The following is a 16,233-nucleotide window of genomic DNA, read 5'->3' as shown; positions in this document are numbered from 1 at the left end:
TCACTCACTCACTCACTCACTCACTCACTCACTCACTCACTCACTCACTCACTCACTCACTCACTCACTCACTCACTCACTCACTCACTCACTCACTCACTCACTCACTCACTCACTCACTCACTCACTCACTCACTCACTCACTCACTCACTCACTCACTCACTCACTCACTCACTCACTCACTCACTCACTCACTCACTCACTCACTCACTCACTCACTCACTCACTCACTCACTCACTCACTCACTCACTCACTCACTCACTCACTCACTCACTCACTCACTCACTCACTCACTCACTCACTCACTCACTCACTCACTCACTCACTCACTCACTCACTCACTCACTCACTCACTCACTCACTCACTCACTCACTCACTCACTCACTCACTCACTCACTCACTCACTCACTCACTCACTCACTCACTCACTCACTCACTCACTCACTCACTCACTCACTCACTCACTCACTCACTCACTCACTCACTCACTCACTCACTCACTCACTCACTCACTCACTCACTCACTCACTCACTCACTCACTCACTCACTCACTCACTCACTCACTCACTCACTCACTCACTCACTCACTCACTCACTCACTCACTCACTCACTCACTCACTCACTCACTCACTCACTCACTCACTCACTCACTCACTCACTCACTCACTCACTCACTCACTCACTCACTCACTCACTCACTCACTCACTCACTCACTCACTCACTCACTCACTCACTCACTCACTCACTCACTCACTCACTCACTCACTCACTCACTCACTCACTCACTCACTCACTCACTCACTCACTCACTCACTCACTCACTCACTCACTCACTCACTCACTCACTCACTCACTCACTCACTCACTCACTCACTCACTCACTCACTCACTCACTCACTCACTCACTCACTCACTCACTCACTCACTCACTCACTCACTCACTCACTCACTCACTCACTCACTCACTCACTCACTCACTCACTCACTCACTCACTCACTCACTCACTCACTCACTCACTCACTCACTCACTCACTCACTCACTCACTCACTCACTCACTCACTCACTCACTCACTCACTCACTCACTCACTCACTCACTCACTCACTCACTCACTCACTCACTCACTCACTCACTCACTCACTCACTCACTCACTCACTCACTCACTCACTCACTCACTCACTCACTCACTCACTCACTCACTCACTCACTCACTCACTCACTCACTCACTCACTCACTCACTCACTCACTCACTCACTCACTCACTCACTCACTCACTCACTCACTCACTCACTCACTCACTCACTCACTCACTCACTCACTCACTCACTCACTCACTCACTCACTCACTCACTCACTCACTCACTCACTCACTCACTCACTCACTCACTCACTCACTCACTCACTCACTCACTCACTCACTCACTCACTCACTCACTCACTCACTCACTCACTCACTCACTCACTCACTCACTCACTCACTCACTCACTCACTCACTCACTCACTCACTCACTCACTCACTCACTCACTCACTCACTCACTCACTCACTCACTCACTCACTCACTCACTCACTCACTCACTCACTCACTCACTCACTCACTCACTCACTCACTCACTCACTCACTCACTCACTCACTCACTCACTCACTCACTCACTCACTCACTCACTCACTCACTCACTCACTCACTCACTCACTCACTCACTCACTCACTCACTCACTCACTCACTCACTCACTCACTCACTCACTCACTCACTCACTCACTCACTCACTCACTCACTCACTCACTCACTCACTCACTCACTCACTCACTCACTCACTCACTCACTCACTCACTCACTCACTCACTCACTCACTCACTCACTCACTCACTCACTCACTCACTCACTCACTCACTCACTCACTCACTCACTCACTCACTCACTCACTCACTCACTCACTCACTCACTCACTCACTCACTCACTCACTCACTCACTCACTCACTCACTCACTCACTCACTCACTCACTCACTCACTCACTCACTCACTCACTCACTCACTCACTCACTCACTCACTCACTCACTCACTCACTCACTCACTCACTCACTCGATGAGAACCTCTTGCTAGGGAAAGGGTGGTTTCCATACCAAAAAACGACACGTTTCAGAATGGAATCATATAAATTATGCAAAGTCAAGGCAGGTTATATAACATGATCTGCTTCTGTATGTATCATAATGAACAGATGTAAAAGACAACACTGTGAAGACGGCAAATACTGTAAATATTATCTGTGTTGTAGTGTAAAATAGTCCATGTGTGTCACTTATGAATTTTAAGTAGGCTATATAATCTTGATCCCTCAAGCGCTAACCAATATAACAGAAAATTTTGTGTGTATTATAATTCATTCTAGTGTAAATCTAAGTACATGTAAACTTTGTAAATCTACAATTTACATATACAGAAACATATATTTCCAGGCAGAGATTGATAGTAAACTGCCTAAGATATTCAGGTAAACGTTACTGTATAAACAAAAACCAGAGCTTTGCTATTAGGAAGAAGCAATCTCGATACCACAGTGTGAAAGCACTTAGTATGTTTGTGCACAAAGTATTGAAAAATTAAAATAATAGAATTTTTCAACAATGAAATACATTTTAAAGTAAATATTTCTCTTTGGGCCCTTCCATAGTTCATTTTAGTCTAAGATTGTTTTTAATCAAGTAATTAAATATTTTCTTCAATCGGAGAAATCGCTCCCTACCTGGGAGTGAGCTGGTGTGAACTGAGCTCTCCACTTAACGGATTAACAGATATCTTCAAGATGGCAGTGTACAACTCCAGAGCTTGTTAGTGCTTATAAATACTGCTCAATCATGTCCGTGGATGTTGATAGGTCCTTCTCTGCATACAAACTGATATTAGCCAATAAAGGTCATAAATTACTCCTGAACATTTGTAAACAAAATCATCATCGTGTACTGTAAATCAAATTACAGCCTCCAGGAAGACATATATGATATAAGGAAGATGTATACTATAAATCAAATCATATACTGTAAAACAAATTACAGCCTCCAGGATGAGATGTATGATATAAGGAAGATCATTTAATGTGAAATTTATAAACCATATACAGGGTGAAGCGTAATTCGCGCACTCGGGCGTCGCAGCGGGACTCCTCACATGCCAGCAATAAAAAAATGTCCCTTACGAAATTTCGTCTTGCGAGTATATCCGGTAGAAAATGGACGTTGAAGAGTAGCAATCTGGCAACACTGTAACCATATGTAGGGTAACTACCTCTGTCAGCACATTCTCGTTGTGCTGTACAGTTGGTGCAGTGGGTAGAGTTTTTGGTTGGCATGCAGGAGGTCGATGGTTCGATCCTGGGTTGAGGCGCGTTTTTTATTTGCTAATTTCCATCTGACATTACCTACTGTAATACAGTAAGACACCGTTTCTGAGGTCACATGTATCCTACATTTACAACATTTTGTAACGCTGAAACAACAAATACGCTGAAACAACAAATATCTGGTTAGACTAATAAGAAATAGACAGCTGAAACAAATGACCAGTCATAGGACAGAATGACTACACAAACAATATCACTTTCAATATGCTAAAGATGATAGCACAGTACAATTTTTTTTTTTTTTTTTTTTTGCTAGGGGCTTTACGTCGCACCGACACAGATAGGTCTTATGGCGACGATGCACAGTACAATAACACAACATCTACCTTGTCATTTACATACTACATGTATAATAATAATGTTATTTGTTTCACGTACCACGAACTACTTTTTAAGTTTTTCGGAGATGCCGCCATACTGCATGTAATATGATCGCGCAGATGTAGCACATTAGCATTAATACTGTCCATATTAAATTCACGCCCACGACGTGGAAAGGGCGCCTTTCAAAGCTGACGAATGAAAATGATTGTTCGTCCATTTCTAGGGTCGTAGTATGTAAGTGCAAATGGTTTCTAGAGGACCCACTGCAATCGCTGTTGACGATTAAGATGTCAGATACCATACAACCTGGACTACATTTACGAAATAAAAAACATACGCCTCAACCCAGGATCAACCACTCGACCTCCTGCATGCTAACCCAAAACTCTATCCACTGCACCAACTGTGCAGTACGACTAGCTTCTGCTGACAGAGGTAGTTACCCTACATGTGGTTACAGCGTTGCCAGATTGCTACTCTTCAACGTCGTTTTTCTGCCGGATATACTCGCAAGACGAAATTTTGTAAGAGACATTTTTTTATTGCTGGCATGTGAGGAGTCGCGCTGCGACGCCCGAGTGCACGAATTACGCTTCACCCTGTATATTTAGTGCATAACAGCATAATTCGGTGCACATTTTCAAATTTATAAAGCATATTTTAAAGATTTTTACAGCATAAATGCACGCATATTTTAGATATATTTAGAGCATACAAATCTGATGTCCAGTCACGGTATCACGGTGGAACATCAAAGTTTAATTTTTCATATGCAAGTTTGGTGGTTCTCAAAGGGCAATATGCTAAGTAGGGTATATGAACTGAAGTCAAAATGGCGGAGATTATTCTCACGACTGAAGGAAAAGATTAACTTTGCAATTTGTTTACTGATGACAGTTTTTTATTGTGTGCAGCATTATTTGCAGACTTCTTTGAAGCCTTATCAATCACTACTGATCTGCATTTAGGGCAGTCGCCCAGGTGGCAGATTCCCTATCTGTTGTTTTCCTAGCCTTAAATAATCACAAAGAAATTGGAAAATTATTGAACATTCCCCTTAGTAAGTTATTCCAATCCCTAACTCCTCTTCCTATAAACGAATATTTGCCCCAATTTGTCCTCTTGAATTCCAACTTTATTTTCATATTGTGATCTTTCCTACTTTTAAAGACACGACTCAAACTTATTCATCTACTGATGTCCTCCCACGCCATTTCTCCACTGACAGCTCGGAACATACCACTTAATCGAGCAGCTCGTCTCCTTTCTCCCAAGTCTTCCCAGCCCAAACTTTGCAACATTTTTGTAACGCTACTCTTTTGTCAGAAATCACCCAGAACAAGTCGAGCTGTTTTTCTTTGGAGTTTTTCCAGTTCTTGAATCAAGTAATCCTGGTGAGGGTCCCATACACTGGAACCATACTCTAGTTGGGGTATTACCAGAGACTTATAAGCCCTCTCCTTTGCATCCTTACTACAACTCCTAAATACCCTCATAACCATGTGCAAAGATCTGTACCCTACCCTTTATTAACAATCATATTTATGTGATTACCCCAATGAAGGTCTTTTCTTATATTAACACCTAGGTACTTACAATGATCCCCAAAAGGAACTTTCACCCCATCAACATAGTAATTAAAACTGAGAGGACTTTTCCTATTTGTGAAACTCACAACCTGACTTTTAACCCCGTTTATCATCATACCATTGCCCACCGTCCATCTCACAACATTATCGAGGTCACCCTGCAGCTGCTCAAAATCTTGTAACTTATTTATTACTCTGTACAGAATAACATCATCTGCAAACAGCCTTATCTCTGATTCCACTTTTTTACACATATCATACATATACATAAGAAAACATATAGGTCCAATAATACTGCCTACGGGTGGCCCAGATTGGTTGCGCAGTAGATGTTAGTTTTCCCTCGTCCTGCTCGTGACGTCATCACAGGAGCACCATGACTGTGTAGCATACAACCGCATGTGTATCTCATTTCATTGTTTATATATGCCTGTCTTATAAAGAAAGGATTTCCACATAATAAATATACGTAATTTCTTTCCGTATATTGCTGTTGGTCTATATAGTGGCCTGCTGTATTTTGCGTAGTGTGTGTGTCGTAGTTCATTTCTGAGAGATCTCTGTTAAGTTGTTGTGTTTCGTGCAGTGAGGTGCACTTATTTTCTTTTCGTTAGTTGCGTGAATAGTGTAATAGTAGCTGGAGTGAAATTTATACTACAGTATCGTTGCGATAGAAAACCATGCCGTTAATGATTCACCGCAATCTACTGCTACACCTTACTGTTCAGCAGAGAGATTTCGGTATCTCGCCGGCTACATCGCCTGCCGTGAAAGAAAATATGACAGGTCAGTGGAAAGTCCCACTGGGGAAATGCTTTCCATTTCTTCCGGTACAGCCCCTGTGGGATGGGTAGAAATGTTATCTTGGAGAGGTCTACTCGTTCCATCGGAAGAATGGTAAACCAAATAAAGGAATTTGAGTTAATTTTCACGGACACTCATGGAGGTGTTGAACTGTGACGCATACCTAATATTATACGTAGTGTGTGTCATATAATTAGCAGTAAATTCCCTGCTGTACCACCAGAAATAGTAAAGATGTATGTTAGAACGAGAATATTTATACGCATACGACAAATGAAAATTTGAGCAAGAACTGAAAAATACATAGCAGCTCAGCGGCGAAAGGCACGACAGTGGATTTCATCTTCAGAAGCAACCACTTCATGACATCTAATATCACAGGTAGGACTGAGTTCTAATGAAGTGTTTTTCCTGTTCTTTCTTATTGTTTCATTTTTAAAAAAGTAGAATATCTATGCGGAGCCTCCGTGGTTCAGATGGCAGCACATTGGCTTCTCACCACTGGATACCGTGGTTCAAATTCCTGTCACTCCATGTGAGATTTGTGCTGGTCAAAGCAGAGGCGGGACAGGTTTTTCTCTGAGTACTCCGGTTTTCTCTGTCATCTTTCATTCCAGCAACACTCTCCATTATCATTTCATAGCATTTATCAGTCATCACTTTGTAAGTGGCGACCCCATTGTAATAATAGCCTATATAAGGTTCATTCATTACATCTCTGACCCGGTCATAGACTGGAAAACAGGTTGTAGGTTTTCCAGGACTATCTATGCATGGTTCCGAATATGAACTTACTTCTGCTGCTGTTATAATATGTATTAAGCTTTAAACTCGATACCTGCGGAAGTGAGTCAGTATTTTGTATGTTAACATACGGTAGTTCCATTACAGAAATTCTGCTGTAAAGATTTAATATTACAAATATTTCATATCTCTAAATATTTATGTTTACAGATTTGAGAGCATGTAACCTTTCTCAAACTAAATAGAGGAACTTGGAAATGTTAATAAATTTCAAGCGTTGGTCAATGTGCCATCACATTACATTTACGCCATATTCGTAATAGAAATAATGAAAAGTTACTATGCTGTACTCTTTTTTCAATCTTATAACAGCAGTAATCTTTATGTCTGGTCTGCAATTAGTTCTGAGAAACTGTAATGTTTGCTGATATGAGATTCCTACTGATTTGCGCGTTCTGGGCTCGGCTGTTTTGTTCCTACTGTGACGTCATTTCGTTAACCAATAGCACCTCATCCCACGTTGGGCCCTAACTTTAGTAGTGTTTAATTACCTTGAATACTGCCTTGAGGAATTCCCCTCTTAATTATTACAGGGTCAGATAAAGCTTCGCCTACTCTAATTCTCTGAGTTCTATTTTCTAGAAATAAAGCCACCCATTCAGTCACTTGTTTTTTTAGTCCAATAGCACTCATTTTTGCCAGTAGTCTTCCATGATCTACCCTATCAAATGCCTTAGATAGGTCAATTGCAATACAATCCATTTGGTTTCCTGAATCCAGGATATCTGCTATATCTTGCTGAAATCCTACAAGCTGAGCTTCAGTGGAATAACCTTTCCTAAACCCAAAATGCCTTCTGTCAAACCAGTTATTAATTTTGCAAATATGTCTAATATAATCAGAAAGAATGCTTTCCCAAAGCTTACATGCAATGCATGTCAAGCTGACTGGCCTGTAATTTTCAGTTTTATGTCTACCACCCTTTCTTTTATACACAGGGGCTACTATAGCAACTCTCCATTCATTTGGTATAGCTCCTTCGACCAAACAATAATCAAATAATTATTTCAGATATGGTACTATATCCCAACCCATTGCCTTTAGTGTATCCACATAAATCTTATCAATTCCTGCTGCTTTTCTAGTTTTCAACTTTTGTATCTTACTGTAAATGTCATTGTTATCAGAGTGAAAGTTTAATACTTCTTTAGTATTACTCACCTCCCCTATCTGGACATTATCCTTGTAACCAACAATCTTTGCATACTGCTGACTGAATACTTCTGCCTTTTGATGATCCTCACATACACACTCCGCTTGTTCATTAATGATTCCTGGTATGTCCTTCTTTGAACCTGTTTCTGCCTTAAAGTACCTATACATACCCTTCTATTTTTCACTAAAATTTGTAGGACCACCAATTATGCTTGCCATCATGTTATCCTTAGCTGACTACTTTGCTAGATTCAATTTTCTAGTAAGTTCCTTCAATTTCTCCTTACTTCCATAACCATTTCTAACTCTATTTCGTTCCAACCTGCACCTCCTTCTTAGTCTCTTTACTTCTCTATTATAATATAGTGGATCTTTACCATTCCTTACCACCTTTAAAGGTATAAACCTATTTTCACATTTCTTAACAATTTCTTTAAACCCATCCCAAAGTCTGTTTACATTTTTATTTACCACTTTCCAGCGATCATAGTTAATTTCAAAAACTCCCTCATGCCTGTTTTATCAGCCATATGGTACTGCCTAATAGTCCTAATTTTAATACCTTCCTTTCTTTCACATTTATTTTTAACTACTACAAAAACAGCTTCATGATCACTAATACCATCAATTACTTCGGTTTCTCTACATAGCTCATCTTGTTTTACCAGCCCCACATCCAGAATATTCTTCCCTCTGGTTGGTTCCATCACTTTCTGAATCAGGTGCCCTTCCCATATTAACTTATTTGCCATTTGTTGTTCATGCTTCCTGTCGTTCGCATTACCTTCCCAATTGACATTTGATAAATTGAGATCACCCGCTACAATCATGTTCCTTTCCTTACCATTTCCCACATAGCTGATTATCTTATCAAATAATTCTGAATCAGCGTCAGCGCTACCCTTTCCCAGTCTGTACACTCTAAAGACATCAAGTTGCCTATTATGAGCCTTACACCCAGAATTTCATGTATGTCATCCTTAACTTTTTCGTAGCTTACAAATTCTTCATTCACCAGAATGAATACTCCCCCTCCTACCATTCCTATCCTATGTCTATGATACACACTCCAGTTCCATGAGAATATTTTTGCATCCATTATATCATTTCTCAACCATGATTCAACTCCTATTACAATATCTTGTATATAAGTATATATCAGTATATATCTATTAAATTACTTAATTTGATTCCTTTGTTTACAATGCTTCTACAGTTGAGCACTAACATTTTTATGTCATCCCTACTTGATTTCCAGTTCCCTGTTCACTTAAACCACTCCCTAGGCCACCCCGTTTCCCTGAATGTACCTGCCTATAACCCTTCTAAACAAGTTTCCTAAATTATATGTACCACTGCGGTTTAAGTGAAGACCATCTGAGTGCAGATCCCTGTCTCCTACCCACCCATTAGGATCTAGAAATCTCACTCTCAGTTTCCCACATACCCACTCCATAGTCTCATTTAAATCCCCAATCACCTTCCAGTCAGTATCCCTCCTACACAGTATTCCACTGATAACAATCTCCGCTTCCTTAAACTTCATCCGTGCTGCATTTACCAGATCCCACACATCCCCAACTATGTTGTTACTTATACCTGCTTGCCTTACGTTGTTAGTACCAACGTGAAATACTACCACTTTCTCCTTTCCCTCTTCCTTCTCTTCTACTTTCCTCAACATCTGCCTCAACCTGATTACTGGATAACACTCGATCCTGGTTCCCTTTCCTCCACACACTTTCCCCACATATAATATAATAACCTCAATTTCAAAGTTCAAGGCAAAAATTCAAACCTAAAGACTGCTTACAACACAGTAAAGGCCTTCTTGGTAAGGATGCAACTATAGAAGCGTTGACTGGATTCTCCCAACTCTTCATCATTTCCTCAATTCCATGAGTTTCTAGACAGGAAATAACATGATATGAAGGAGTGGAGTGAGATAATGTGTACACATCTGGGTCTACAAGATAAGTTCAAGCATTATTTTCCTGACTTCATTGCAGTGTAAATTATCAAGAGCACCCACCCTTCACCATTGATATCAATATACTTCCAGATGAGGTGCAAGAGGATGTAATTGAATTCAAGAGTGACTCAAGTGACAAATAATAGTTTTAAGTAATGGGACTGGAAGAACTTTTGGTTTTCTTCCTGTTTATCCAAAAGTAGCAAAGGAAGCCTTAAAAGTGCTCATACGATTCTCATTCATTTATCTCTGAGAAAAGGATTTTCAACATTGTCCATTATAAACACCAAACACTGCAATCATTCGAACTTGGAAAGTGACCTCAGATGTGCCTTAGCAAAGTTAACAGTGAACATTAAGGAGTTACTTAAAGATAAGTAATGTCAGTCATTACATTGATGTTCTGTATCTTTTTGAGATCCATCACATGATTACAAAGAAAACAAATGGCAAAAAAAAAAAAATTCAAGTGAAATTTAATTTAATTGTTATGTGTTTTTTTAAATTACATTTTCTCTTCAGGTGAACAGTTTGTATTTGCTCTTCATATTGAAAAAAATTTAAGTTTTATTATTTTTATAATATTTCAATGTACATCCTTGTTTGTAGTTACATTATTCTTGATATTCATAAAATAATATTTTATTAGCTAGTTTTGGTTAATGACAGTTGAATACATTCCTGGTAATTCTCAACAGTTTCCTCACAGTTTTTCTTCTTGTTCTTAAAATTACTACTGCAATATTTTTAATTTTGAAACTCATTTATTCTACAATCAACAACACTATATTATTCATAAATATAATTTTTCCTGGAAAAAAGAAATTGTAATAACTATAAGTGGGGCATGAAATGTGTAGAGCTTAAAAAAATGTGGAGGTGGCAGGTGGAAGTTTTTAAAATCATACAATCTTTGAAGAACAAAACTTCCACAGGTGTAGATGAAATTCCCACAAAACTCATTAAAAAATGTGCTCCCTATCTGGTACAGCCTTTAACTTATCTCATCAATGAATCATTTTCTAGTGGTCAGTTTCCTAATCTCCTAAAAAATAGCTAAAGTTATCCCAGTCTTTAAAAGTAGAAACTTACACGATTTACATAACTACAGACCAATATCAATACTTACTGTTATTTCAAAAATATTTGAATGTGCTATGAAAGATCGGCTTACTAAATTTTTAATCAAATATAACTTGTTAAATAATGCACAACATGGGTTCAGAGCTGGCAGAAGTACTTTGTCTGCTTTATCACATTTTACACAGTTGGTCGTAAATGCTCTTGACAATGATGAAACTGTGATAGGACTATTTCTTGACCTTTCAAAGGCATTTGATCCTGTTGATCATGAAATATTGTTGCACAAATTATATCAGATTGGAGTTAGAGGAATTGTTAATGACTGGTTTAGAACATACCTGAATAAACGATCCCAGTTTGTTGAAATTACACATTGTAACAGTAAAGGGCATAATGAGACATATCACTCTCAGGTAAAAAGCATAGACTTAGGTATTCCGCAGGGTAGTATTTTGAGGCCTGTTCTTTTCTTGATCTATGTGAATGATCTTCCTCACAATAATCAAGTAGAAACAGCAGTTCTGTATGCTGATGATACAAACATAATTATTAATAATCCTGACCCTACGTCTATAGAAACTACAGCAAATACAGTCCTGTCTAGGTTAGAATCATGGTTCAGGAAAAACAAATTAACATCGAACTTTAAAAAGACCCAATACATGGAATTCAAGGCATCTAACTACCATGACAAAACTGCAAAAAAACACAACCTTATATTAAATGCAAATGCAATTGAAAATACGTTGACCACAAAATTTTTAGGTGTCCATATAGATGAAAAATTAAGATGGGATTGTCATATTAAAAAATAGGGAAGTCTCTGAGTTCTGTTTGTTTTGCTTTAAGGATTTTGTCTAATAGTTGTAGTGAAGAATATGTTAGAATGGCATATTTTGGATATTTCCATTCAGTCATCACTTATGCTATTGGTCTCTGGGGCTGTTACAAATCAAATCTTGATGTTATTTTTCGAATACAGAAACGAGCTATCAGAATTATATTGAGACGTAACAGGTTAGATCATTGCAGACCATTATTTAAGAGACTAAGGATACTCCCAGTACCAAGTATATCCATCATGCAATGCATTCTACACGTGAAAAAAAATATTGATCACTTCAGAAAGAATTTTGACAAACACAATTACCAGACACGAACAAGAAATAATATTTTTATCGAACACAAGAGTAAAACCATTGCCTTGAGACATGTAGACTCTGTTGGAATCAGATTGTATAATAAGCTTCCAAATACGATTAAAGATATTAGTCCCGTCAGTTCATTTACCACAGCTTTAAAAAATCTCCTGCTGAGTAGCTGCTTCTACAGTACAGAAGAATGATGAAGTGCTGGTAATGATGCTACTACTTATTAACTTGTAATCTAGTATATAGCCTTAAAAATATGTTAATGTCACATTGACTATGTTCACATTATTAACACCACACCAATATATTTTTATTTTGTCTTGTAAATATTGGTTATTAATATTATTTAAAAAAAATTAAGATGTGCTGTCCTAACATTGAGGTATGTGGTGTTTCTGTTCTTCTTTTTCAAAATGTTCATTGTTGTGCATATATTATTGTTAGTATTAGGAAATCACTTGACAACTCCTATACTGTTGGCATATTTCAAAATATGTAATTGTACAGTCTATGGAAGCTAAATAAATGAATGAATGAATGAATGAAAAGTCTGGGAGTGACTGATAGCTGTCTCAGCACCCAGTAATATGAAATGAAAAACCAATGATCAAAATCGACTTTCAACCTATTTGGTCGTGTTATGTACATATAGTATGTGCTGAAGAGATTTTAAGTACAGAACAAAAATGGCCAACCAGACACCAGGTTGAAAGTCAATTTTGATTACAATGTGGTCGTGATAAAGCAGTATCAAAAAACCAATGATGTCTCAAATCATAAATTCAAACCTTTGCTTGCTGCTCCTTCTGTGCTGTAATATCTTGTAGTTGCTTAACTTTGATCTTCAATTCCTCATTTTTATCTTGAATTGTCTTGACTAATTCAGTTTCCCTTTTCAACATTTCCTCCTGACACATGCAGAATTCTAATTTGTAAAATAGCAAAAGTTATAATTATGCTCTTGGGTTATTCAACAAACAGTATATAGACTGGTGGAAAAAGAAATCCCAACACCAAGAAGATGATAGTTTAGAGGGACGCAATTTAGGCAAAGCAATTGTCCAGGTAATATATATATATTTTTTTTAAGTTTCCACGTCACAGGTTCAAATATGCGTGAGAAGTCATGTGACATGTTGGTACATTAATAACCTCTGTAGTCACCATGATTTTGAATGCAAGCAAACATGCATGTATTGTGTTGTACAGGTGCCATATGTCATTTTGTGGGATAGAGTTCCACGTCCATTACACTTGGTCAGTCAAATCATCCCCATGGGTGGAAGATTTGGTGATCTCGCAGGCCAAGGCAACTGGTTGGCACTCTGTAGAGCATGCTAGTTGACAGCAGGGTTATGAGGATGAGCCTTATCCTGTTGGAAAACATCTCCTTGAATACTGCAAATGAATGGCAACACAACTGGTCCATTCACCATTCTGACGTACAAATCTGCTGTCCAGGTTCTTGGGATAACAACGAGGATGCTCCTACTGTCGAAGAAAATAATCCCCAAACTATAACTGTCGCCTGTGGTGGGATGGAGAACTGGAAATAAGCATTGTGTTTTGTGAAATTATATTATTGAGTTTGGAAATGTAAACTATTTACCTTTTATTTTAAGAAACCTCAAGAAAAAATTTGGAACTCATGAACATTTGAAAATCATTGATTATAGTATTTATTAATATGTTGTTTTACCATTTTATTTTTCTAGACAGATCAAAATATTATTTGGAACTGTAAATGAACATTGCAAGATGCAAGAATTATTTTTGAAGTGATCTTTGTATTTAAATTTCATGTAGATGTGTTTGATTGAAAAAGGTTGTGTATCATGTAAATTAATTTCAAGAAGATTCAAGAAAGACATTCTGGACTTGAAGAAAATTAATATTGTGTTTTGGTAAAATGCATGCAGTACATAATTTTTGAACCAACAGGTACTGGCACGTGGAGGAAGTAGGTGATGCAATTCTTCAAGCATCAGCAGTTTAGGAACTGGCCATATATGGTCATGCAATTGGATTGGTCAGAATAACGACCTTTCCAATTGGAAAAAACAGGAATCTGGATAAATTCGGTGTCCTATTGATTACTTGCGATCTGTCCATTTCCGGCCTTCTGCCGGCTTCGCGTTGTTGATGCGTGTTGTCCACGTCTTTTCCATCCGACTGTCCTCGTGAGCACTTGCGTTCAAGGGCTAGCCCTTCAGGGGTTCTCAGCCTATCTTGGTACGTGCTGTTTCTATGCCTTTTCTATTATGTTTGATTTTATTTCATTCCTTCCAGTGTTTCGGTATTTTCTCGTTTAACGTAACTTTCAATGATTTAAATTCAACGTGTCGAAGTTTGCTCTAGATTCCCGTATTCACCAGTTTCACTTTTCGGAATGACTGTGTTTTCGACAGACAGTCACCTGCATCTTGTTATTAGCTACTTGCTGTAATTCTGCAACTATGTTAAACCTCGTGTTTTATAAATTTACTTAAATATCTTGATTGTGTCTTTGTTTTGGTTTGTTTGACTTTGTAGCTTTGTTAATTTTAATATATGTGAGCTAAAGGGTGATCGATGTGTGTTTCTCTTTCCCCACAACGAGACACGATCCTGGGGCCTTATTAGGGTTCCCAACACATTCCACAATCCTTCCTTAGTTGTCATTTATTCGACCTGTAAGTTATGCTTACCTCGAGTATCGTTGGATATTGTGTACTTAAATAGTCAACCGTTTCATTTTCCGGCCTAGATGTGAAATGCTGCTACATTCATATTTTTCTATTTTCCTTATTTATCTTATTATTATCATTAAGTGTTTACGCTCATTCTCCTCATTTTTATTATTCATATTATGATTATTATTATATATATAATTCGCTGGGGCCATCAAGGACCACGTTAAGTCATGTTGCATTTGACACTGAACTTGGCCTTCTTTAGAGCTCAAATTTCCCTCATTCTTTGTGAGTGGGCCTGCTTACGCTCCTCTGTCCTCTCTTCGGTTGCTCGTCTCGGTTTAGCCCGTTCGTCAATATTTTCTTGCGGAAGAGATCTCTGTTAAGGGCGTCTTCAGCTGAGATATGTAGCATTTGCAGGTCTTCTTTGGTATTTCTAAACCAGGGAATTGTGGTTTTGGGGTTTGAATCAAAAAAGTGAAAGATTTCTTTAGTTAACTTTATTCCGTCTATTCTTTTCAGATGTTCGTAAAATCGTGCCCGTCTTTTTCTGATTGTGTCGGTAATTTTCTCTATTTTGCTGTAGACTTCCTTCTTGGATCTCTTTTGGTGGATTCCATTTCTGTACTTTGATCCCAAGATTCCTCTCACAATTTTGCGTTCTCTTTTCTCCAGTTCTTCAAGGAGTCCTTTGTTGGCATTTAGAGACAGGGTTTTGGCTGCATATAGAACTACTGGCTTCAGAACTGTTTCATAGTGACGTATCTTGGTGTTTTGAGAAAGGCATTTTTTGTTGTAGATTGTGCGGGATGTTTGGTAGGCTATTTCCAGTTTGCGTACTCGCTCCTGAAGTGCTTCTTTGTCCAGTCCATTTTTCATGATGATCTCACCCAGGTATTTGAATTTGTCTACTCGGGTGATGTCCCCGTATTTTGTATGGAGTTTTGGTGGAGCCTCTTTGATGTTAGTCATTACTTCTGTTTTCTCAAACGATATCTGCAAACCAGTTTGTTCGGCAATTTCCTTTAAAATTTCAACTTGAGCTCTAGCGGTTTCTATGTCGTTTGAGAGAACAGCAATATCATCGGCAAATGCTAAGCAGTCTGTAGCAATCCCCTTGGATTTGGTTCCTATTCTCAATGGACTGTAATTGGTTTCCTGTAATCTCACCCGCCAGGTTCTGATGATCTTTTCAAGAACACAGTTGAAGAGTATCGGGGATAGCCCATCACCTTGTCGGACTCCTGTTTTGATGTCAAAGGAAT

At 38.4% G+C, this 16,233-nt stretch overlaps 1 protein-coding gene across 1 annotated transcript in view; it reads right to left on the bottom strand.

The window, feature by feature from the left end:
- The window catches only part of LOC136877387 (putative leucine-rich repeat-containing protein DDB_G0290503), a 199,999-nt gene that overhangs the window by 136,989 nt on the left and 46,777 nt on the right, over positions 1-16,233 (bottom strand). Inside the window, exon 4 of the mRNA XM_067151385.2 lies at positions 13,085-13,221. Coding sequence (XP_067007486.2) covers positions 13,085-13,221 — 137 coding nt within the window. The remainder of the gene's footprint in view (positions 1-13,084; positions 13,222-16,233) is intronic.

The sequence above is a fragment of the Anabrus simplex genome, chromosome 7 (genome assembly GCF_040414725.1).
Source record: "Anabrus simplex isolate iqAnaSimp1 chromosome 7, ASM4041472v1, whole genome shotgun sequence".
Classification (NCBI taxonomy): domain Eukaryota; kingdom Metazoa; phylum Arthropoda; class Insecta; order Orthoptera; family Tettigoniidae; genus Anabrus; species Anabrus simplex.
The sequence above is the reverse complement of the archived record's forward strand: the minus strand, read 5'-3'. Positions and strand labels throughout refer to the sequence as shown.